The sequence below is a fragment of the Hyperolius riggenbachi genome, chromosome 12, assembly GCF_040937935.1.
Source record: "Hyperolius riggenbachi isolate aHypRig1 chromosome 12, aHypRig1.pri, whole genome shotgun sequence".
Taxonomy (NCBI): domain Eukaryota; kingdom Metazoa; phylum Chordata; class Amphibia; order Anura; family Hyperoliidae; genus Hyperolius; species Hyperolius riggenbachi.
In genome coordinates this window covers 111345646-111369141 of record NC_090657.1, presented here as the reverse complement: position 1 = coordinate 111369141, position 23496 = coordinate 111345646, and the positions used below count along the sequence as shown (strand labels likewise).

At 45.4% G+C, this 23496-nt stretch overlaps 1 protein-coding gene across 4 annotated transcripts in view; it reads right to left on the bottom strand.

Annotated features, from left to right (window-relative positions):
* Positions 1-23496, bottom strand: part of GRB7 (growth factor receptor bound protein 7) — a 437163-nt gene that overhangs the window by 84929 nt on the left and 328738 nt on the right. For all 4 annotated transcript variants that reach the window (XM_068262979.1, XM_068262980.1, XM_068262981.1 and 1 more), the window contains one exon: positions 14643-14826. In XM_068262979.1, coding sequence (XP_068119080.1) covers positions 14643-14826 — 184 coding nt within the window. The remainder of the gene's footprint in view (positions 1-14642; positions 14827-23496) is intronic.

Here is a 23496-nt window from a genome sequence, read left to right as displayed (position 1 = left end):
CGGCCAAGCAGGAAGTGACATGCACTTCACGTCACTCCCTGCTTCAGGTATGTGGAAATGTATTGTTTAAATATGTTTCCGCACACACGTATCGCCATAGACTAACATGACTTGGAGGACGACGCAGATCGCCGCAAGTCAATGCAACATCACAGCGGTAACCAGGAGATTTTAAACTAGGATCTGGGGGGAAGCGGGAGCCGGAGGAAAAAGTCTCAATACGTAGACAAGATAAGGTAAAAAGACAGTGGGAGCCTAACATTACGGGGGGTGGAGAGGGAGGTGGGGACAGTGTAAAGATTAAGGAGGTTGGTAAAACTTCAAGTAGCCCATTTCATGTAAACAGAATTGGTAAATGTGGTGGTAAAAATATAAAGTGCATGGTAACCAATGCTCGGAGCCTTGCAAATAAAATAGACAAACTAGAGTTCATTCTGAATGACAAAGGCTATGACATTGTGGGAATAACCGAGACATGGATGGATGAAAGCCATGACTGGATAGCTAATTTAAAAGGATACAATGTGTTTAGGAGGGATAGAACAGGGAAAAAAGGTGGAGGGGTTTGTCTCTTTGTTAAGAATTCTTTTACAACTGTCCTCAACGATGAGATGGAGGAAGATTGCGAAGATGTGGAGTCCGTTTGGGTAAATTTTCATGGTGGAAATAAAAGTTGCCAATTGCTTATTGGGGTATGCTTCAGGCCACCTCATATTAATGAAGCTGCAGAACTGCGATTACTACAGCAAATTGAAAAAGCTGCAAGTAAAAATGAGGTCATAATTATGGGCGACTTCAACTTTCCAGACATTGACTGGGGTATTGAGGCTACCCATTCTGGTAAAAGCGGCAGATTTCTAGCAGCACTACAGGACAATTACTTGACTCAAATGGTAACGGAACCAACTAGGGGGAATGCGTTACTGGATCTGATCATTTCTAATAGATCAGATAATGTATCAAATGTGCAGGTTCAAGAACATTTGGGAAATAGTGATCACAACATTTATTTTATTTATAGTATTTATTTATTGTATTTATAAAGCACCAACATATTACGCAGCACTGGACAATAAATAGGGATAATGTTTGATCTGGTAATAACGTTTGATCTGGTGACTGATAGGCCACGGGGCAGCGGGACCACTAAAACTATGAATTTTAGAAAAGCAAAGTTCAATCAAATTAGCCAGGCACTAAGTTTGGTGAACTGGGATAATGTACTACAAGGGGAGGACACTGAAGGGAAATGGCAAGCTTTTAAACTTATTCTCAATCAATATTGTAGTATGTATATCCCATATGGAAACAAAATGTCTAGGAATAAAAAAAGGCCTCTATGGATGAATAGAAAGGTTAGGGATAAAATGAAGAGGAAAAAGAATGCCTATAAGGTCCTAAAACAGGAGGGGACCGAGGCTGCGCTAAGCAATTACCGTATAAGTAGAGCAATAAAAATTGTAAAAAAGAAATTAGGCTGGCAAAGATCGAAGCTGAAAATCAAATCGCTAGAGATATCAAATCTAAACCAAAAAAGTTTTACAAGTACATCAACTCTAAAAAAAGAAAGGTTGACTGTATAGGACTCCTAAAGGATGAGGGTGGGAACTCAGTGGTGGATGACCAAGGTAAGGCAGAGTTATTAAATGCTTTCTTTGCTTCTGTCTTCACAAAGGAAACAGCACTGTTGCAAATTACAGAGGCAGAAGAGTCCCACTCTTCTAACTGTTATATTAAATACTTAACGCAGGAAGAAGTGAAGGCAAGACTAAATAAATTAAAAATAGACAAGGCACCTGGCCCGGATGGCATGCATCCTCGGGATCTAAGGGAATTAAGTTCAGTTATAGCTAAACCCCTTTATCTTATCTTTTGTGACTCTCTTTCAACTGGCAGAGTCCCAGTGAATTGGCGTACAGCCCACGTTTTCCCATTATTTAAGAAGGGCAAAAAATCAGATCCAGGAAATTATAGACCTGTAAGCTTAACATCAGTTGTATGCAAACTATTTGAGGGGTTACTAAGAGATACTATACATGACTTCATAGTAGAAAATAATCTTATTTCTCAGCATCAACATGGGTTTACTAAAGACAGGTCCTGTTTGACTAACATGCTCAGCTTTTATGAGGTAGTGAATGCTAATATGGATATTGGGAATGATGTAGATGTGATATACTTGGACTTTGCAAAGGCCTTCGAAACTGTTTCCCACAAAAGTCTGGTGCAAAAGTTGAGGATGCAAAGACTGGGGAAGAGTCTGTGTGCATGGATAGGGAACTGGCTAATGGACAGAAAACAAAGAGTTGTGGTCAATGGATCGTACTCAAAATGGACTGTTAGCAGTGGAGTTCCACAGGGGTCTGTACTGGGTCCAGTGCCCTTCAATTTATTTATTAATGACCTAGTAGATGCAGTAGTGAGCAATGTTGCTATTTTTGCAGATGATACAAAATTGTGCAGAATCATCAACTCTCAGGAAGATAGTGTCATATTGCAACAGGATCTGGATAGGATGTCTATATGGGCACATACATGGCAGATGAAATTCAATGTTGAAAAATGTAAAGTCATGCATTTTGGTCGTACCAATGGTCTAGCACCATACAAAATAAATGGGATACAGTTGGGGACATCAAACTTGGAGAAAGACTTATGAGTACTTATCGACAACAAGTTAAATAATCGTACTCAATGCCAAGCCGCTGCAGCTAAAGCTAACAAAATGTTGGCATGCATTAAAAGGGAAATAAAAACTCGAGATGCAAGCATAATATTGCCCCTGTTTAACTCTCTAGTAAGGCCACATCTGGAATATGGAATTCAGTTCTGGGCACCACATTACAGAAAAGATATTGCAGTTTTAGAGCAGGTGCAGAGACGAGCAACAAAATTGATACGTGGGATGGAAGGTCTCACTTACCAAGAAAGGTTAGATAAACTGGGTTTATTTAGTCTAGAGAAAAGACGCCTTAGAGGAGATCTAATTAACATGTATAAATACATCAGAGGGCAATATAATAGCTTGGCGGATGAGCTTTTTATCCCTAGGCCTTCGCAGAGGACTAGAGGACATGATCTGTGCATGGAGGAAAAACGTTTTAGCCATTTATTTAGGAAAGGGTTCTTTACAGTAAGAGTGATTAAGATGTGGAATGCATTGCCATAGGAAGTCGTTATGGCAAACTCGATACCTGCATTTAAAGGGGGCTTAGATGCTTTCCTTGCGTTAAAAGACATCCATGACTACAATTACTAGGTAATGCCTAATGATGTTGAGCCAGGGATTTTATATGATTGCCATCTGGAGTCGGGAAGAAATTTTTCCCTTTTGGGGCTAATTAGACCATGCCTTGTAAGGGTTTTTTCGCCTTCCTCTGGATCAACAGGGATATGTGAGGGAGCAGGCTGGAGTTGTACTTTGTACTGGTTGAACTCGATGGACTTATGTCTTTTTTCAACCAAAATAACTATGTAACTATGTAACTATGTAACATAGTTCTGGCCCTGCTTTGGGGATGTAGCGAAAACATCACTTCCGTCACATCACGCTGTAAGGTGGCAGTATGAAAGTCTCCATAGACTTTCATTGCCCGGCTGTGGGGTGCGGTAACCGCCCGGGTGTGCAAGGGCCTTTAGGGTTAACAACATTTTCATTAAGGTGGTGCCCACTCTTTAGTGGGTGTGTTTATTCCTGTGTATTGTATTTAACCAATTTTTTCCACCACTACAGTATATCTACGTCCTCTGTGACTTCATCTAATCCATGAGGATGTAGATATAAGTCTTGAAGCTGAAGCACAGCTGTGCACGATTGGGCTTACTCCTGTGCAAAACCTCTGACACTACAGTATTTGCAGCAGCACTAATTGGTGAAAGTAAAGCAAATACATATTCCCTGAGCCAAGATTAATTTTTACCATTAAGAATACTTTTATTTTCTCAGTAGATCTTGATTGAAATAGCTAAACAAAATTTTAGTTTTTATCCACAATAGCACTTTTTATTTTTAAACTGGAATTTTTCCCTCTTTTCCCTATTAAAATGCATAGAAAACAAAATTTTTGAGGGAAAAAATGCCATAGAATGAAAGCCTAGTTAGTCTTGAAAAAAATGATATATATTTTATTTAGGTGTAGGGATAATGTTACATAGTTTTATAGTTGTTTGGGTTGAAAAAAACCTTACATCTATCTAGTTCAACCAGAGAACAAAGTACAACACCAGCCTGCTCCCCCTCATATCCCTGTTGATCCAGAGGAAGGCGAAAAACCCTTACAAGGCATGGTCCAATTAGCCCCAAAAGGGAAAAAATTACTTCCCGACTTCAGATGGCAATCAGATAAAATCCCTGGATCAACATCATTGGGCATTACCTAGTAATTGTAGCCATGGATGTCTTTCAATGCAAGGAAAGCATCTAAGCACCCTTTAAATGCAACAAAAACAACAACAACAACAACAACAAATAACATTTGTAAAGCGCTTTTCTCCCATGGGACTCAAAGCGCATAAACATGGCTCCGACCATCGTGGTACAGAGGAAGAATTTTATAAGTCTGGAAATGCCAGGCTAAACAGGTGGCTTTTCAGTCTGGATTTGAATAGCTCCAGGGATGGTGCTGTCTTTACTGGGTGTGGCAGGGAGTTCCAAAGAGTAGGGGCAGCATGACAGAAGGCTCTATCTCCAGATTTTTTTAGGTGCACTCTGGGAGTGACCAAGTTTATAGAATTTGCTGATCTGAGGTTGTGAGAGGTGTGGTGCAGCTTTAGCAGGTCCTTCATGTATCCAGGGCCCAGATTGTGCAGGGATTTGAATGTCAGCAGTCCAATCTTGAAGAGTATTCTCCATTCTACTGGTAGCCAGTGCAGTGAGCGAAGGATCGGTGTAATGTGACAGTGGCGAGGCTGGTTTGTTAGCAATCTGGCAGCAGCATTCTGCACTAATTGCAGGTGTAGAATTTGCCCCAACTACTTCCTGTGGCAATGCAGTCCACATCTTAATCACTCTTACTGTAAAGAACCCTTTCCTAAATAAATGGTTAAAACATTTTTCCTCCATGCGCAGATCATGTCCTTTAGTCCTTTGAGAAGGCCTAGAGACAAAAAGCTCATCCGCCAAGCTTTTATATTGCCCTGTGATGTATTTATACATGTGAATTAGATTCCATCTAAGGCGTCTTTTCTCTAGACTAAATAAACCCAGTTTATCTACCCTTGTGAGACCTTCCATCCCTCGTATCAATTTAGTTGCTTGTCTCTGCGCCTGCTCTAAAACTGCAATATCTTTCCTGTACTGTGGTGCCCAAAACTGAATTCTGTATTCCAGATGTGGTCTTACTAGAGAGTTAAAGAGACTTTGAAGTCTCTTAAAAATCCTCTTTTTATCACAAAAACCTGTGTAACATCCCTGCCCTACCTAAACCGCCGCATCCCCGTCGCTGTAATCTAACCAAATCCCCCCAAACTCCCCGGGGGGCAATCTGGGCAGCGCTGCCGTGAGAGACAGAGCTATGAGCCGCAGCTCTGCCTCTCAGTGCGTCTGTCAGCCCAGATCGCCGTCTCTCCCCCGCCCCTCTCAGTCTTCTTTCACTGAGAGGGGCGGGGGAGAGGTGGAGATCCACCGCTGATAGGATTTAGTGAGCTTACAGCCGCAGGGATGCGGCGTTTTAGTTAGGACAGTAATGTTTCACAGGCTATTGTAATAAAAAGATGATTTTTAAGAGACTTCAGTGTCTCTTTAAACAGGGGCAATATTATGATAGCATCTCAAGTTTGTATTTCCCTTTTAATGCATCCCAACATTTTATTAGCTTTAGCTGCAGCGGCTTGGCATTGAATGTGATTATTTAACTTGTTATTGCTGATTAAATAGGGACATAGCTAAAATGTCAAAACAGCTCTGGTCCATAAGGGGGAAACAAGGTCTGGATGCAAAGTGGTTACGTTGAATATCCCTCAGTACACTGAGTACTTGATAAAGGATGTACCTGGCCTGCCCCAAACGTCATGTCGGTGATCTCTGTATATTCTACTTGAAAATAAATGGAGTTTATAATGATAATCAATGATCAGTTGAGCCCTGGTTCTTTTGCGCATTCTTGATGATCTACTACCAGGATAAATTGGCACTTTTTTATTTCACATGTACGCATTTTTGGACCACTTGTCCTCTGTAGGATGATGTAGTTCAATTAGTGATATAATCATGCCTCATCCAATTACCAGTGATATTGTATATACATGTTATTATAAATAGTATACAGCCTATTATCAGTATGTAACATTCTTTCACTTCAGAATTAGCCATTTCCTTCAATGGAAGTACAGTACATGTAATATACCTTAGTAGGCAAATGACCATAACCTTAAAAGGAAAGATGTCCAGAAGGCATTTAGGATTAGTTTGAGTACTGTATCTGTACTGTATAAGCATAAGCAGAATCCATGCAAGATATACGGCAACAGGGTAGTCAAATCAAGATCATGTTACAGGTACAAGATTGTCCAGAATACTCAGGCCTCAGAGCACAAAAAGTTCTGGCAACTATCAGGAGGAAGAGGCAGTTCGCACATAGTCCATGTAATTAGTGACACAAAGCAGCTGGTGGTGTGCTTTGGCAACAAGTTCTCCTGAACCACCCGCAATCCACAATGGCAACTGCAAGTCCATGTCCTTATAGTCAATAAAAGGCCGCCTACTGATGGATAGAGGAGATCAAAGGTTGCCAAGATCAGGAAACAGCCACTGCTGGTGGATAGTGGAAATTCAGGGAAGTCCAACTCAGTACTACAAACAGCAGGCAGTAAATGGCAGACCATGATTCCTAATAATCAGCGGCTTCTTGACTAGAGATGGCCCAAACAGTTCGCTGGCGAACTTCCAGGGGTTAGCGATCGTGGAGAACCGCGAACTTTACCGGAAGTTCGGTTCGCCCCCATAATGCACCGTTAGGGTCAACTTTGACCCTCTACATCACAGTCAGCAGGCACATTGTAGCCAATCAGGCTACACTCCCTCCTGGAGCCACCCCCCCCCCTTATAAAAGGCAGGCACCGCCGGCCATTTCACTCACTCGTGTGCCTGCAGTAAATAGAGAAGGGACAGTTGCTGCAGACTCTCTCATAGGGAAAGATTAGTTAGCCTCTTGTAGGCTTGTTAGCTTGCTCCTTGCTGATTCTTATTGTTAAAATGGCACCCCACAACCGCTCTTTTGAGAGCTAATCTTGTTCTTGTGATCTATTTTTCATTGCTGTGTGTCCCACTGACACTTGTGTTGCATAGACAGCCTTGCAAATTCATACTGTGTGTGTGTGTGCCACTGCCAGGCCCAGCACATTCAGTGACTACCTGTGTGTGTGACAGGTGCACATTGTAATACCCATTACTGCATATACCTACCTACCTGTTGTTCACAGTGCACCCACTCACCTACATGAGCGCACACAGTGTCATTGTGCCTGTCCACTACCTGTCTGTGTGTGACAGGTGCACATTGTAATACCCATTACTGCATATACATACCTACCTGTTGTCACAGTGCACCCACCTGCCTATGTGACTTGAGCCCACGCAGTGTCACTGTGCCTGTCCACTACCTTTCTGTGTGTGACAGTTGCACATTGTAATACCCAGTACTGCATATACCTATCTACCTGTTGTTCACAGTGCACCCACCTACCTATGTGAGTTGAGCGCACGCAGTGTCACTGTGCCTGTCTGCTACCTGTCTGTGTTTGACAGGTGCACATTGTAATACCCATCACTGCATATACCTACCTGTTGTGTTCAGTGCACCCACCTACCTACGTGAGTGCATGCAGTGTGATATACCACTCTGTGCATACCTGTTAATTGCACCTGTGTGACTGCACATTGTATTAGTCAAGTCAGTGCATACCTTTCACTTCATCCCCCCTGATATGGACACAATGGACAAAACAGGCAGAGATAGAGGCAGACCTAGCAGGTCTGTGCGAGGTCGTGTTGATGTGATTTCATGCGGCCCTGGCCCAAAGTACAGTGCTCAGAAGAAGGCACGTCCCATTAACACCCAAGATTGTCAGGACGTGCTTGACTATTTAACACAAGACAAGACAAGACAAATAACATTTATATTGCGCTTTTCTCCTTGCAGTAGTAGTGTAAGGGAGACTTGCCAAAGGTCTCCTACTGAATTAGTGCTGGCTTACTGAACAGGCAGAGCCGAGATTCGAACCCTGGTCTCCTGTGTCAGAGGCAGAGCCCTTAACCATTACACCATCAGCCAACTGCCACAGAACACCTCCTCTTCCGCAGCCACCAGTGCTACTACAAGCACCACATCCATTGCATTTTACACTTCGCAGGAGTTAATTGGTGGGGAATTAACTGATTCACAGCCATTATTGTTACAACCAGATGAAGACGCTAAGCAAGTTACACCACCTCATATGTCTGAGTTAGGCAACACTATGGACGTAACGTTGGAAGATGATGAAGTACCTGCTGTTGGTGCAGTTTTGGAGGTGTCTGAGGCAAGCGAAGCTGGGCAGGATGATTATGATGATGACGATTATACGGATCCCACTTATGTTCTCAGTAGAGGAGATGAACAGGGGGACAGTTTGGAGGGGGAGGAGTAGGAGGAGACGAGTTGCTGAAAGAAGCAGGGGGAGCTCGACGTCAGAAACAGCTGGTGGCAGTGTCTGGCACCATGTATCCGCACCTATGTACAGCCAGCCAACATGCCCTTTAACGTCAGCTGCTGAGGCCACCATAGTGCCATCACCCTAGGGGGGCTCAGCGGTTTGGAAATTTTTTAATGTGTCTGCCTCAGATCGGAGCAATGCCATCTGTTCTCTCTGCCTCCAAAAATTGAGCCGTGGAAAGGCCAACATTCACGTAGGGACAAGTGCCTTATGAAGGCACATGGAGAAAAGGCACAAACTGCAATGGGAAGAGCACCTGAGCAAAAGCAGCACACAAAAGAAAAGCCACCCTCCTTCTTCTCTTCCTCCTTCAGGTGCAGCATCTTCAGCCGCTTTCTCCCATGCACCTTCACAGCCACCCTTCTCCACTCCGCCTCTGCCCTTGAGCGGTTCCTGCTTCTCTGCCCACAGCAGCCAGGTGTCAGTGAAGGAAATCTTTGAGCAGAAGAAACCAATTTCTGCCAGTCACCCCCTTGCCCAGCGTCTGACAGCTGGCGTGGCGGAACTGTTAGCTCGCCAGCTGTTACCATACAAGCTGGTGGACTTTGAGGCTTTCTGTAAATTTGTGACCACCGCAGTGGAAGATACCAGGCCACAATTATTTCTCTAAAAAGGTGATACCGAAACTGTACCGTGAAGTTGAGAGGCAAGTGGTGTCATCTCTGGCACACAGCGTTGGGTCAAGGGTCCACCTGACCATGGATGCCTGGTCTGCCAAGCACGGTCAGGGCAGGTACATAACTTACACAGCCCATTGGGTCAACCTGGTGATCGATGGCAAGCAGGGAGTACGTGGCTGTGCAGCGGACCAACTTGTGACACCTCCACGGCTTGCAGGCAGGCCTCCTGCCACCTCCTCTCCTCCTACTACATCCTCTTCGCTGTCGTCGTCCTCCTCCTCCTCCTCCTTGGCTGAGTGGCAGTTCAACTCTACTGGTGCTGCCATCTCCTCTCCAGCTACACAGCCCCATCACCCCAGGGCCAATGCTGCATGCCAGGTACGACGGTGTCACGCCATCTTAGACATGTCTTGCCTCAAAACAGAGAGTCACACTGGACCAGCTCTCCTGGCTGCTCTTAACAAACAGGTGGATCAGTGGCTGACCCCGCACCAGCTGGAGATCGGCAACGTGGTGTGTGACAACGGCAGCAATCTCCTTTCTGCTTTGAATTTGGGAAAGCTGACACATGTACCCTGCATGGCACATGTGCTGAATCTAGTCATTCAAAGATTTGTGTCAAAGTACCCAGGCTTAGAGGACGTCCTGAAGCAGGACAGGAAGTTGTGTGGGCATTTCAGGCGGTCTTACACGGCCATGGCACGCTTTGCGGACATTCAGCAGAGAAACAACTTGCCAGTGAGACACTTGATATGTGATAGCCCGACTCACTGGAATTCGACCCTGGTCATGTTCTCTCGCCTGCTAGAACAGGAGAAAGCCGTCACCCAGTACCTGTACAATTACAGTAAAAGGACACAATCTGGGGAGATGGCGATGTTCTGGCCCAACAACTGGACACTGATGCGAAATGCATGCAGGCTCATGCGGCCGTTTGAGGAGGTGACCAACCTGGTGAGTCGCAGTGAAGGCACCATCAGCGACTTGATCCCGTACACTTACTTCCTGGAGCGTGCCATGCGTAGAGTGGTGGATCAAGCTGTGGAGGAGCGTGAAGAGAAACAGTTATGGCAGGAACAGTTGTGGGAGCAATTTACATCAGATTCAGATGTTTCCTCAACACCTGCGGCAGCACAGAGGGGGGAGGAGGAGGAAGAGTCGTGTGGGGAAGAGGAGTCAGACTCGGATGATGAGGAAGGTGTTTCTTTGGAGGAGGAGGCGGCGGCAGAAGAATAACTGCAGCAGTGGTCGCAGGGGGCTCGACTTTTCTGTGGTATTGTTCGTGGCTGGGGGGAGGAGGAGGACTTACCTGACGTCACTGAGGAAGAGCAAGAGGAGATGAATAGTACGTCTGCATCCAACTTTGTGCAGATGGCGTCTTTCATGCTGTCCAGCCTGTTGAGGGACCCCCGTATAAAAAAACTCAAGGGGAATGAGCTGTACTGGGTGGCCACGCTACTAGACCCTCTGTTTAGGCACAAAGAGGCGGACATGTTACCAACTCACCTGAGGGCAGAAAGGATGCAGCACATGCAGAACAAGCTGGCAACTATGCTTTACAATGCGTTTAAGGGTGATGTCACAGCACAACACAATAAAGGTACCACTGCCAGTAATCCTCCCATGTCCACGCAGGCAAGGACAGGACGCTTCAGCGATCTCATGGTGATGTCGGACATGCAGACATTCTTTAGTCCAACGCCTCGCCTTAGCGCTTCTGGATCCACCCTCCACAACCGCCTGGACCAACAGGTAGCCAACTACCTGGCCTTAAGTGTGGATGTAGACACTGTGAGCAGCGACGAACCCTTGGACTACTGGGTGCACAGGCTTGACCTGTGGCCAGAGCTGTCCCAATTTGCCATCCAACTTCTGTCTTGCCCTGCCTCAAGCGTCCTGTCAGAAAGGACCTTCAGCGCAGCTGGAGGCATTGTCACTGAGAAGAGAAGTCGCCTAAGTCACAAAAGTGTTCAGTACCTCACCTTTATCAAAATGAATGAGGCATGGATCCCGGAGGGCTACTGCCCGCCCGAAGACTAAGTCAGTCCCGACACACAGCATCTCTGCCTGCATGCCGTGTGACTGGCTGCCTGCCCCAAGACTAAGCCGCTCCCCACACAGCGCCTCTGCCCGCAGGCCGCTTGACTGGCTGCCTGCCCCAAGACTAAGCCGCTCCCCACACAGCGCCTCTGCCCGCAGGCCGCTTGACTGCCTTCTCCACCACCACCAATGGGGTCCAGGACTCCAGGCGGATTCCTGAATTTTGTAGGCCGCTGCTAGCAGCGGCCGCTATAATAATTTTTCTTGTGCGAGTACGTGCCTGCCTAATTTTTCTGGCTGCACTGCGGCTGCAACAACAAAACAAAAGGCATATACATGTGCCCATTCCCCTTCGTGATCATTACCTTGCCGCGGTGAAAGGGATTGCGTATCACAATGAAGCAATGACCGCCGGCTATATGAGTGTCTCAGGGGGTAGCACACCAAAGACAATAAGGTCGTTGCTTCATTGTGATCAGACCAAATTTGATCAGCTGGACAGTCACTGTTCTGTCATTCAGCTACCTCAGTCCGGCGACCATATGGGCTGGAAAGCCGCCATCACCTTCACCTGCACTCTCGTCATGGTGAGCACCAGTCCAGCATCACCGTCACTACACAAACAGCTGTTTGCAGTCACTGCATACCTTTCACTGCATCTTAGACTGTACATTGTATTATACCTGGCAGTCAGCAGGGGCGTAACAATAGGCCCTGCAAAGGATGCAGCCTCAGGGGGGCCCAGAAGCCACAAGGGGCCCTGTGGGGGGAGAAGTTTCTTTTCCCTGTCCAGAGAGACTGACAAGGGCATGGAGAGTAAAAACTTTCTGCTCTCTGCACAATTGTTCTAATGACTGCATCTGCTCAGCCACTTATAAGGAATCATGCAAAGTTTTGCAGACAAAGATTTGTAGGCTGTCCCTATTCAGTGTGCAGCAGGCTCTAATGTACAGCGCCCTGCCCCCAAGCCCGCTACCCCTCCCCAAGTGCTCTGTCCTGGCGGGAGGGGGCCCCATCCAAAATTTTGCAGGGGGCCCAGTGATGTCTAGTTACACCCCTGGCAGTCAGTACATACCTTTCACTTGAATGGATGGCAGACTTGCACTCCATAACAGATTCTCGTTAAAGGATTTAAAGTTGATTCATCTCACATATACAGAAGGGCCTCAAAAGTCCTCCTGTCTTGTTATTTTTGGTCACTACCTCAGGACTTGCATGCCATGCCTGCTGCCTTCCTTGGATGTGTGTGGTAGCCGTTCCTGCTTCTTTGCCCACAGCGTGCCTGCTGCATTCCTTGGATGTGTGGTGGTGGTAGCCATTTCTTAGGCTCCCACTCCGGACCGGAATCGAACCAAGATTCCCCCGCCATTACCCATGATCACTCGCAATGGCAGACTTGCCCTCCATAAAAGATTCCCTTTGCAGGTACTGAACAGCAAGCAGAACAAGTATTTAAAAAAATAGATGTAAGCTTTAACAATGGTAGAGAAAGAACCATCGAAAGTTGATAAGACAGTCAGACATTACCTGACATCACTGAGTGAGGAAGAACAATCTCACCATGGTGCGCATCAGTCCAGCACGGCCGTCACTACGCAAACAGCTGTTTGCGGTGCGTTACACAGCGAGTTTGGTGTGTCAGTGTGAAGCAGTACTCTAATTACACTCCCTGCAATTTAGGCCTGCAATTTAGCATTCAATGTGATTTCTGCCCTTAAAACGCTGCTTTGTGTCCAATCCAGATTTTTCCCCGGGACTTTGGCGTCTATCCCACTCCGCCATGCCCCCCTCCAGGTGTTAGACCCCTTGAAACATCTTTTCCATCGCTTTTGTGGCCAGCATAAATTTTTCTAGTTTTCAAAGTTCGCCTCCCCATTGAAGTCTATTGCAGTTCGCGAAAGTTCGTGCTAACCGAACTTTCGCGGGAGGTTCGCAAACCTAAAATCTCTATTCTTGACAGGACTATTTGGTCGATAGCAAACTTTTCTTGGGACCACCAAACCTGAGATGCCTGTCAGAGCAAATGGGACCCCTCAGGAACAAATCCGAGATGATCAAGCTGGACATTTTGACCACCCTTCTGTAGCTAAGTATTTATTAATGAAATGTTATAGGTTTTACATCTAAGTGCAGTCTTTGAGTTATTTTTATGTGCTCTGAAACTGTGAACCTACTATAAATAAAGTGCCTGGGTGACAAACAGGCGCTTTGTTTAACTGTTTTCAACGGTTTTGGGAATTCTCAACACAGTCTCTAAACAGACCAACATATTGGGCCCATATGCAATTCACTTTTTCACCTGACTTTTCTCCTAGGAGATCATTTTTCATCTTCAATGTAGAATACGTTTTCAGCAATTTGCAAAGGAAAAAGTACCAAAAAGTAGGAGAAAAGGTACTATCAAAATTATTTTGAGTATTTTTTTGCTTGTTAGGGGTTTGAAACACATTTTATTGACAAGTTTCAAAATATCACCTAGGAGAAAATTCAGGTGAAAAACTGAATTGCATATGGCCCATTGTGGTTAAAAAATAGAATACTTTGGCTATCATTCATGAACAGGCTGTCGGTAAGGGGAACCCGTGCGGGAGAATACCGCCGTCGGTAGTTTATCCTTCTGGGTGGTCATTCATAAACTTTGTGCCTGGGGCGGTAGCAGTGCGGAGGTTTTCTGGAGAATGGTGTCGGCAGGCGGGCGGTAGGCATGCGGAAACAGAAAAGCTGTCCGAGTCCCTCCATGCGGTGCTCTCTCTGCTGATGTGTGGGAGGTCCGTCCCATTCACTTACATGTACTCCGCAAGCTTCCCGTTACATCCAGGGGATCGGTAATCCCCTTCCGCATACCGCTATGCGGAAATGTTTATTAATGAACATTTTGATACTTTTTCTGGATAACTGCGTATCCACACCGCACAAGGCGGTACGTTGTCACTCTGCACGGGAATGTCAGCTCCGCATGCGGAAAGAGGCTTTATGAATACAAAACTTGCTCAGTGCTCGGTAAAGTCAGCGGTATTACGCATTTCCGCATGCGGGAATGCTTTATGAATGATAGCCTTTGAGTTTACACTCCGGTTCGGGGAATTCTTTTTTTGGATAGAAATTGCAATCGAAAGATATTTAATACCATTAACAGAATCAGCAAAGCAAAAAACCTAATCTGTGCATAAAAAAGTACAGTTTAAAGAGCTGTGATTTGAAGGCATAGAAACTCCAATTCTAAAAACCTGGATTTGTATACCTGGATTTGAGCAGGTGAGTTTACAAGCACAATAACTTTGTATGACTTACCCCCATCTGCTGCTCTGTATTAACAATGGCTGTGACCTCTTCACATCTGGTGATAATAGGTCAACTTTCTCTGTGTGCCCCTTCAGAGGTGTGAGCCCTCGGGAAGTGCAGCCTTCTCGTTCATATGGGTTGTCTGGCGCAGGACTATGACTGCTCTCCAACGCCTCCAAGTCCATGCTGCCTCCTGGGAAAAACAGAACAATATTTATTTCTTGAGGATGTGGACTGGACAGTGTCACTGCTAAAGGTTAACTATTTATCAGCACTTCATCATTGTTTCCTGTTGAGCAATGTTGTTCCTTCAAGCAGTCAATCAATTACCAGCACTTAAATACTATTTTTTAAGTAGGTCATTTGATTCAATAAATCTATCAAATACAATGATGTACAATAGGCATAACTTGTGTTTGGCAATTCCTCCCACACCAGGGGGACCCATAAGATTATATGATCAAAAATTATATGTGAGCAGCGACCAGTGTACGATCTGCACCACTCTTATTCAGGAGGAGCTGTCACTGTTTATACTATGGGCTTGATTCACTAAACCGTGATAACTCATATCATAGCCGCGCTATCTTTTTCGTGTGCGTTTTCACACGCAATCGTGAATTTCCATGTGAAAACGCTAGCGTGGTTTAGTGAATCAAGCCCCATATGTGATACACTAAATAACAATAATGTGGTGCTGCTTCATGTGCATAAAGCTGCTGTAATTGTACTGCAAAATGGAAAATGGTTGCAGCAAGGTATTCCCTTTAGTATAACATCGACTAGTTAAAAACGTTCCCAATGCAGATCGATCACGTGTGGACCCATCACCGGCATACACCCATGATGCCTTTCTCACACACCTACACTCTGCCATATGACTATGCATTCAGGACTTCCTGACAGTTGAGACTATATACAACTTTGTAATAAAGCAGAAGTTGGCTTATAGTCATGTGGGTGGAGAAGAGAAGTAGACACACCACATGAGGCCCTCACCCCATCTGAACATCTGGCTTTAAGTGACTGGTTTCATGTCAGTTAGGTGGGCAGGAGGGCGTTCTGTTGGGCTTGACCACTTCTCCTCTTCCACCCACGTGACTATAAACCAGCTGTTCCAATCCAGAGTCAGTGCATGGTCATGTAAGCAGCTGGTTAGCATGGCTACACTTCTGCACCAGGTAGTAAAGGAGGCGAATAGAACAATTTAGAACAGATTCCTCTAGCCTTGGTAAAACAAGCACTGTTGGGAGGCAGTTGAGACTGTATGCGAGGCACATGTGACCTAAGGGCTCGTTTCCACTATAGCGAATCCACATGCGGGCACTGCATGCGGATTCGCATACTCAATGTTAGTGGATGGGGCTGTTTCCACGTGTGCGGCGGCGGCGGCGTTTTTCGGTGCTGGAAAAATCTGCACGACAGGGTCGTCAGATTTCACGTGCGGCAGGAATGCGGGCGAATCGCCGCTAATGCATTCAATAGGGAAATCGCATGCGGCTTTGTCATGCGGATTTCCCCGCGATTTCGCATGCGATTTCGCATGAAAGGCAATGGTACTTTACATAGGCAGTGACATGGTTAAATTCGCCTGGATCCTTGCCATGCGAAATCGCATGCGAAATCGCGGGTAAATCCGCATGGGGAAACGCAGCCGCATGAGATTTCTTCAGCGGTGGAATCCAGGCGATTCCGCACCGCTACAGTGGAAACGAGCCCACTAATGATACAATGTTACCACTTCTACGTAATATGAGGAACTGCATAAAGCTTATGTAGTATATTTACTCAGTTGATACTTTTACTATATGTATTTAAGATCGCACTATCAAGATTGTATCATTAGTGGACACCTTTAATGGCACTGTGATTTTAAACGGGGCTACTTTAAGCGTGTAAGCTCCAGGGCAGTGGAACCTCCACATACATTTTGTGTAACTTGAATTTCTTGTATTGGAAGGGATTGTTTGATAAGTTCTGTGCTTTAGGCAACATAGGTCATGAGAAAGATGGAGGAATCCACACAACTAATGTCAACACTTGATGTGATTTCATGATACACACAAAACTAACCGGATTTGGATTACAGAGTCCTGAAACACAGACAGGTGCTGCCTTATCACTCTGGAATCCAGAGCAGACTGATTGTATACAGAAGGGGATATCCACATGAATGACAAATGACACATCTCCAATGGTGACTTTACCAACATTCAAATACTTCTACGGAACTGTACCAAACAGCTTGCAAGTAAGTTGCTATGACAGCCTGGCTGGTCTGATTTTCTGCTGGATGGGCTGTCCTGCTGCCAGGTTGTCTAGCAGTCACCCATAGCATTCCCTGACCTTCTAGTGCTCCCACGGGCCTCCCATTGAGGCACCACAACTCTCAGCATGCCTGGGAGCTGTGGTACCTCTATGGCAATATCCTGGGAGCTGTGGTGCCTCAATGGGGCATGCTGGGGGCTGTGGTGCATCAATGGGGAGCATGCTGGGTGCTATGGTGCCTCTATGGGGAAATGCTGTGTGCTTTGGTTTCTATATGGGGGCATGCTGGGTGCTGTAGTATCTCTATGGGGCCTGCTGGGTGCTGTGGTGCTATGCTGGGTGCATCTGTGGGGTATGAAAGGTGCTCTGGTGCCATGTTGGGTGCTAAGGTGCCTCTATGAGGCATGCTGGGTGCTGCGGTGCCATAGTGGGTGCTGTGGTTCCTCAATGGTTCATGCTGGGTGCCATGCTGGTTGCTTTTGTGTAAATCTGGATGCTGTGGTTCCTCTATGGGGCATGCTGGGTGCTGTGATTCCTATATGGGGCATGCTGGGTGTTGTGGTGACATGCTGGAAGCTGTGGTGCCTGGAGTCTCCATAGGAAGCATGCATATTGTGTGTGTCCTCACTGTTCCTACCCCCAACCCTCACCCACCCAGCAGAGTAGCACAGCTGGAGGAACTATTCATCTGCTCTATCCGCTCTCCAAGTCTGGAGAGATCCACTAGAGCTGGCGATTCTCCCCCTAGCATCTGAGAATCAGATACTAGAGGGAGAAGCCCAAAAGAGAAGATTTCTGTAGAATCTGGAGACCAAGCATCTGGAGGCCAGTACTGCCACCTGCTGCCTGACTTTGCCTGGAGGAAATCTGGGGCACCTCAGAATAGATCCGGGGCACGTGCCACTGATCTTTGGGGTTAGCAACGCCCCTGATGACACCCCTATCTTCTAAAAGGGTCAAAAGGGCCACTGTGACAGACCACGCGGTGAGATTTATTTGTAGCTGTTTAATATCAAAACAAGCAATGTCTTCATACAACAGATTGATACAGGTATACCGTATATACTTGCATATAAGCCGACCCGCATATAAGCCGAGGTACCCACTTTTCCCTCAGAAACCAGGAAAGTGATTGACTCGCGTATAAGCCCCCTCCCCAATATAGCCTCCTACACATTAGCCACAGGTTCCCCAGTATAAGTCAGCCCCACTCCTCATAGCCAGATGTACCCCAGCATACACAGCTGTATGATCCTGGCGTACATCTGGCTATGAGGATGGAGGCTGACTTGTACTGGGGGAACATCTGCCTACTGTCTCAAGAAGCCACTAGATGGCGTCATAGATATGAGACAACGATTGCCACACTGGAAGAATCCTCGATCACTGCACCACTGAAACTTTGCTTGAACGCTCCGCTCCACAAGCCAGAGAACACATATAGTCTTGAGCAGCACACTCTGCACACCATGTTGCAGGGGATGGAGTGCACGGACACAGCAGGGTACAAGCTGGTAAGAGCAGGATCACTAGTGCACAATCCTTATGCTCATCTGCCATTAACAAAACCTGCTCCACCATCTGTTTTGCTCCACTGACTCGCATAAGGGGGTAACTTTTCAGCACATATTTTATGCTGAAAAATTAGGCTTATATGCGAGTATATACAGAATATACCTCTGTGTGCATGTGGCTTGATTAATCTGATGTGGTGGCGCTGTATCTGCATGGGGTGGCCATCCTGCATTCTCATGCTAAAATCATGTTTGTTTTTCTATTTTTGCATTTTGTTTTTGAATAAAATTATTATTATTGTTTTATAAAGTGCCAACATATTCCGTGGCGCTGTACAAAGTAAGAAACAAACATGGGGTACATCATAATACAGACAAATGATATACACCAATATACAAAATACATAATTGGTGACAAACTACAGAATCAATACAAACTACAGAATTGGTAATGATAGTGAAAAAATTAACATGATGAATAAAAGGTATAATGAATTCCCAGACACAAAAGGGGGAGAGAGCCCTGTCCTTGCTAGCTTACAATCTGAAAGAATGGGGGGGGAAGGGAGGAACAAGAGGTGGTGGGGTAGTATACAATGAACATACCAAGAGGCAATGTGTTTTAGGATATATAGTAACTAGGAGTGCAACTTGGCTATTGGACAAAGGGGAAGTGGCCTAAGGTAGAGCGTATATTTGGAGAATGATGGATGTGTTGTGGAAGGGCATTCCAGAGGAGGGGTGATGCACATGCAAAATCTTGTATACGTGAATGCAAGGAGGTAAAATGATGGTACTTTACAGTTAAGTAGCTTGTCGTGGAATTTCTTTTACTTGTACTCCTCCGCTTAACCTCCCTAGCGTTCTGGACGAGCTAGGCTCATCTAGAGACGCCGGAGGTCACCGCTCAGGCCCCGCTGGGCCGATTTGAATAATTTTTTTTTAAAACACGCAGCAAGCACTTTGCTTGCTGCGTGTTGTGTCCGATCGCCGCCGCAGATCCGCCGCTACCCGCCGCGATGCAGGGCCCCCCCAGGCGAGACCCCGTGCGCTGCCTGGCCAATCTGTGCCAGGCAGCGCTGAGGGGTGGATCGGGTCTCCCTGTGACGTCACGACGTCGCCGACGTCGATGACGTCACGGCGTGCGTCGTCATGGCGACGGGGGAAGCCCTCCTGGAAATCCCGTTCAGAACGGGATTTCCGGATGGGTGATTGCGCTGGCGGGGATCAGAGGGGTGGGAGGGACGCCGCAGGGAGGGGGGAATCATGTAGCTAGCGCTAGGCTAGCTACATGATATATTTTAAAAAAAATTGCAAAAAACGTTCCCGCGGCCGCAGGGAATCAGAACGCCAGGCAGGTTAAAGTGTACCAGAGACTAAGCAACCTGCTTAAATTAATACTATATACTAGTAAGTACATGAGAACAGACACTTACCCAGCTGTCTGTTGCATTCTGATCTGCCCTGTGAGCTTGTAATCCCACCTGTAAAAACCACTGACTGAGCTCTCAGTCGGCTGCTTTATCATGAAGCTCTATATCAGTGAGAGCAGTCTGCTCAAGCCCACCCCCCTCTCTGCCCGTGTTCTTCCTATCTGTGCACAGAACTGCATCACAGAGAGCAGTGCCTGTGATGGAAGAAGCAGCTCAGAAAACATAGGTTTATTTATCTACCCAGCTAATTAGTGTCCCAGCTTGAGTTACACACTTATCTCTCCCCATACAATACAATACAATACAATAACATTTGTAAAGCGCTTTTCTCCCATTGGACTCAAAGCGCATCAAAAGCTAGACATCATGCCAAGATCCATAGAAATTCAGGAACAAATGAGAACAAAAGTACTTAAGATCTATCAGTCTGGTAAAGGTTATAAACCCATTTCTAAAGCTTTGGGACTCCAGCGAACCACAGCGAGAGCCATTATCCATAAATGGCAAAAACATGGAACAGCTCTATTGCTCTGATGACTGTACACATCTGTGCTTGTCTTTGGTTTTACAGGAATAAGTAAAAGTAATTGTGCCTGTGTGTATATACCTGCAGGTTTTTTCCCAAATATATATATATGTCCCTGCATACATTATTTGATGGAGAACTTTACACACAATGACACTGACCCGGAAGCAGATGTCGGCCATCTTGGATTTAAGACAGGATACAAATGAAAAATTAAGAATTAAATGAGCACAGAAGGGCAACAAAAAGTTACAGGAATAGCCTGTATTTCGCATACACTTTCGGGGGATATGTTTATTTTAAAGGTAACTGTTCATCTCAGGTTTCCTTTAATTACCCTATGGCTTGTCTTCTTATAGGGAACCTAAGGCAAAAGGTATAAGAAAGCTACCATATTTATTTCTTTTTAAAAATACCAGTTGCCTGGCAGCCCTACTGATCATTTCGGCATCAGTAGTCTCTGAATCACACACCTGAAACAAACATGCAGATAATTTTGTCAGATTTTTGTCAGAAATGTCTGATTGCATATGCTTGTTTAGGATCTATGACAAAAAGTATTAGAGGCAGAGGGTCAGCAAGAAAACCAGGCAACTGGTATTGTTAGAAAGGGAATAAATATGACAGCCTTCATATCTCTCTCACTTTAGGCATCCTTTAAGTCTTTTTGTATCCAAAGTAATAAAGAAGGAATCTGAGAAGAATTCTAACAAAAACATCAACAGATGTAACATTTTCTATTAGTTACATACTATTGTCCATAAACATTCAAAGAACAAATGCAAATTCTTGGTTGATCTTTCCAGAGAGGTACCGTAAATTAAGGTAAAAAGACTTATTTTTTTATTATGAGGAATTGTTAGTAGATATATGGCATTCACTATACAGTGGTTTGCAAATGTATTCGTCCCCCTTGAAGTTTTCCACATTTTGTCACATTACTGCCCCAATCATGAATCAATGTTATTGGAATTCCACGTGAAAGACCAATACAAAGTGGTGTACATGTGAGAAGTGGAACGAAAATCATACATGATTCCAAACATTTTTTACAAATAAATAACTGCAAAGTGGGGTGTGCGTAATTATTCAGCCCCCTTTGGTCTGAGTGCAGTCAATTGCCCACAGACATTGCCTGATGAGTGCTAATGACTAAATAGAGTGCACCTGTGTGTAATGTAATGTCAGTACAAATACAGCTGCTCTGTGATGGCCTCAGAGGTTGTCTAAGAGAATATTGGGAGCAACAACGCCACAAAGAGAGCTCAGTCCCCGGCTCGGCTAAGTGGGACAAGGCGCATCGAGGCTGTGTACGCTGTAACAGCCCCTTTGAATCCAGGTGAGACCTGTCCCTTGTGGACTCTATTTTGTGGAAGACGGAAGGCTCAGAGCGCCCCTCCTTTTTCTTTCTCTAAAGAACACACCAGATATGTCAGGGATAAAGTTATTGAACAACGTAAAGCAGGCTTAGGCTACAAAAAGATTTCCAGAGCCTTGAACATCCAATGGAGCACTGTTCAAGCTATCATTCAGAAATGAAAGGAGTATGGCACAACTGTAAACCTACCAAGACAAGGCCGCCCACCTAAACTCACAGGCCGAACAAGGAGAGCTCTGATCAGAAATGCAGTCAAGAGGCCCATGGTGACTCTGTATGAGCTGCAGAGAGCTACAGCTCAGGTGGGGGAATCTGTCCATAGGACAACTATTAGTCGTGCACTGCACAAAGTTGGCCTTTATGGAAGAGTGGCAAGAAGAAAGCCATTGTTAACAGAAAAGCATAAGAAGTTCCATTTGCAGTTTGCCACAAACCATGTGGGGGACACAGCAAACATGTGGAAGAAGGTGCTCTGGTCAGATGAGACCAAAATGGAACTTTATGGCCAAAATGCAAAACTCTATGTGTGGCAGAAAACTAACACTGCACATCACTCTGAACACACCATCCCCACTGTCAAATATGGTGGTGGCATCATGCTCTGGGGGTGCTTCTCTTCAGCAGGGACAGGGAAGCTGGTCAGAGTTGATGGGAAGATGGATAGAGCCAAATACAGGGCAATCTTGGAAGAAAACCTCTTGGAGTCTGCAAAAGACTTAAGACTGGGGCGGAGGTTCACCTTCCAGCAGGACAACAACTCTAAACCTAAAGCCAGGGAAACAATGGAATGGTTTAAAACAAAACATATCCATGTGTTAGAATGGCCCAGTCAAAGTCCAGATCTAAATCCAATCGAGAATCGGGCAAGATCTGAAAACTGCTGCTCACAAACGCTGTCCATCTAATCTGACTGAGCTGGAGCTGTTTTGCAAAGAAGAATGGGCAAGGATTTCAGTCTCTAGATGTGCAAAGCTGGTAGAGACATACCCTAAAAGACTGGAAGCTGTAATTGCAGCAAAAGGTGGTTCTACAAAGTATTGACTTAGGGGCTGAATAATTACACACACCCCACTTTGCAGTTATTTTTTTTAAATGTTTGGAATCATGTATGATTTTCGTTCCACTTCTCACGTGTACACCACTTTGTATTGGTCTTTCACGTGGAATTCTAATAAAATTGATTCATGTTTGTGGCAGTAATATGACAAAATGTGGAAAACTTCGAGGGGGCCGAATACTTTTGCAAACCACTGTATATTCCTTTATAACCTCCTGTGATATTTGTCTTCTTCAATCTTAGATCCTTTACCAGAGGACTAGGATGGATATTCAGGGTTCTGCCCAGTGTCTTAGGTATTCCTAGCACTGCACTCTTCTGGAGTAAGAATTTTAAAGTTCTTGGGAACTGTTGAAGCCACTCGTTCAGCTTTGGAGTCGGAGCGCTGATTGCTCCTAACAGCACTGGGACCACTTTTGCCTTCACTTTCCACATGTTTTCAATTTCACTTTTAGGCTCCAGTACTTCTCTTATTCCTCCGGCCTGTTGCTGATGTCACTTTGGTAATGTTAGATTTATCACCAATATTGTCTTCTGGTCGTTGTTTACTGCCATGATGTCTTGGCCCTATTATTCCCTGAGACCTTCTGTGGAATCTCAATACTTGCAAGGGTTTAGTCCATAGGTTGTGGAGATGTTTCTGTACATAAAGCCATCTTCCTGATGGTGCTTATTGGTGTGTGCTGT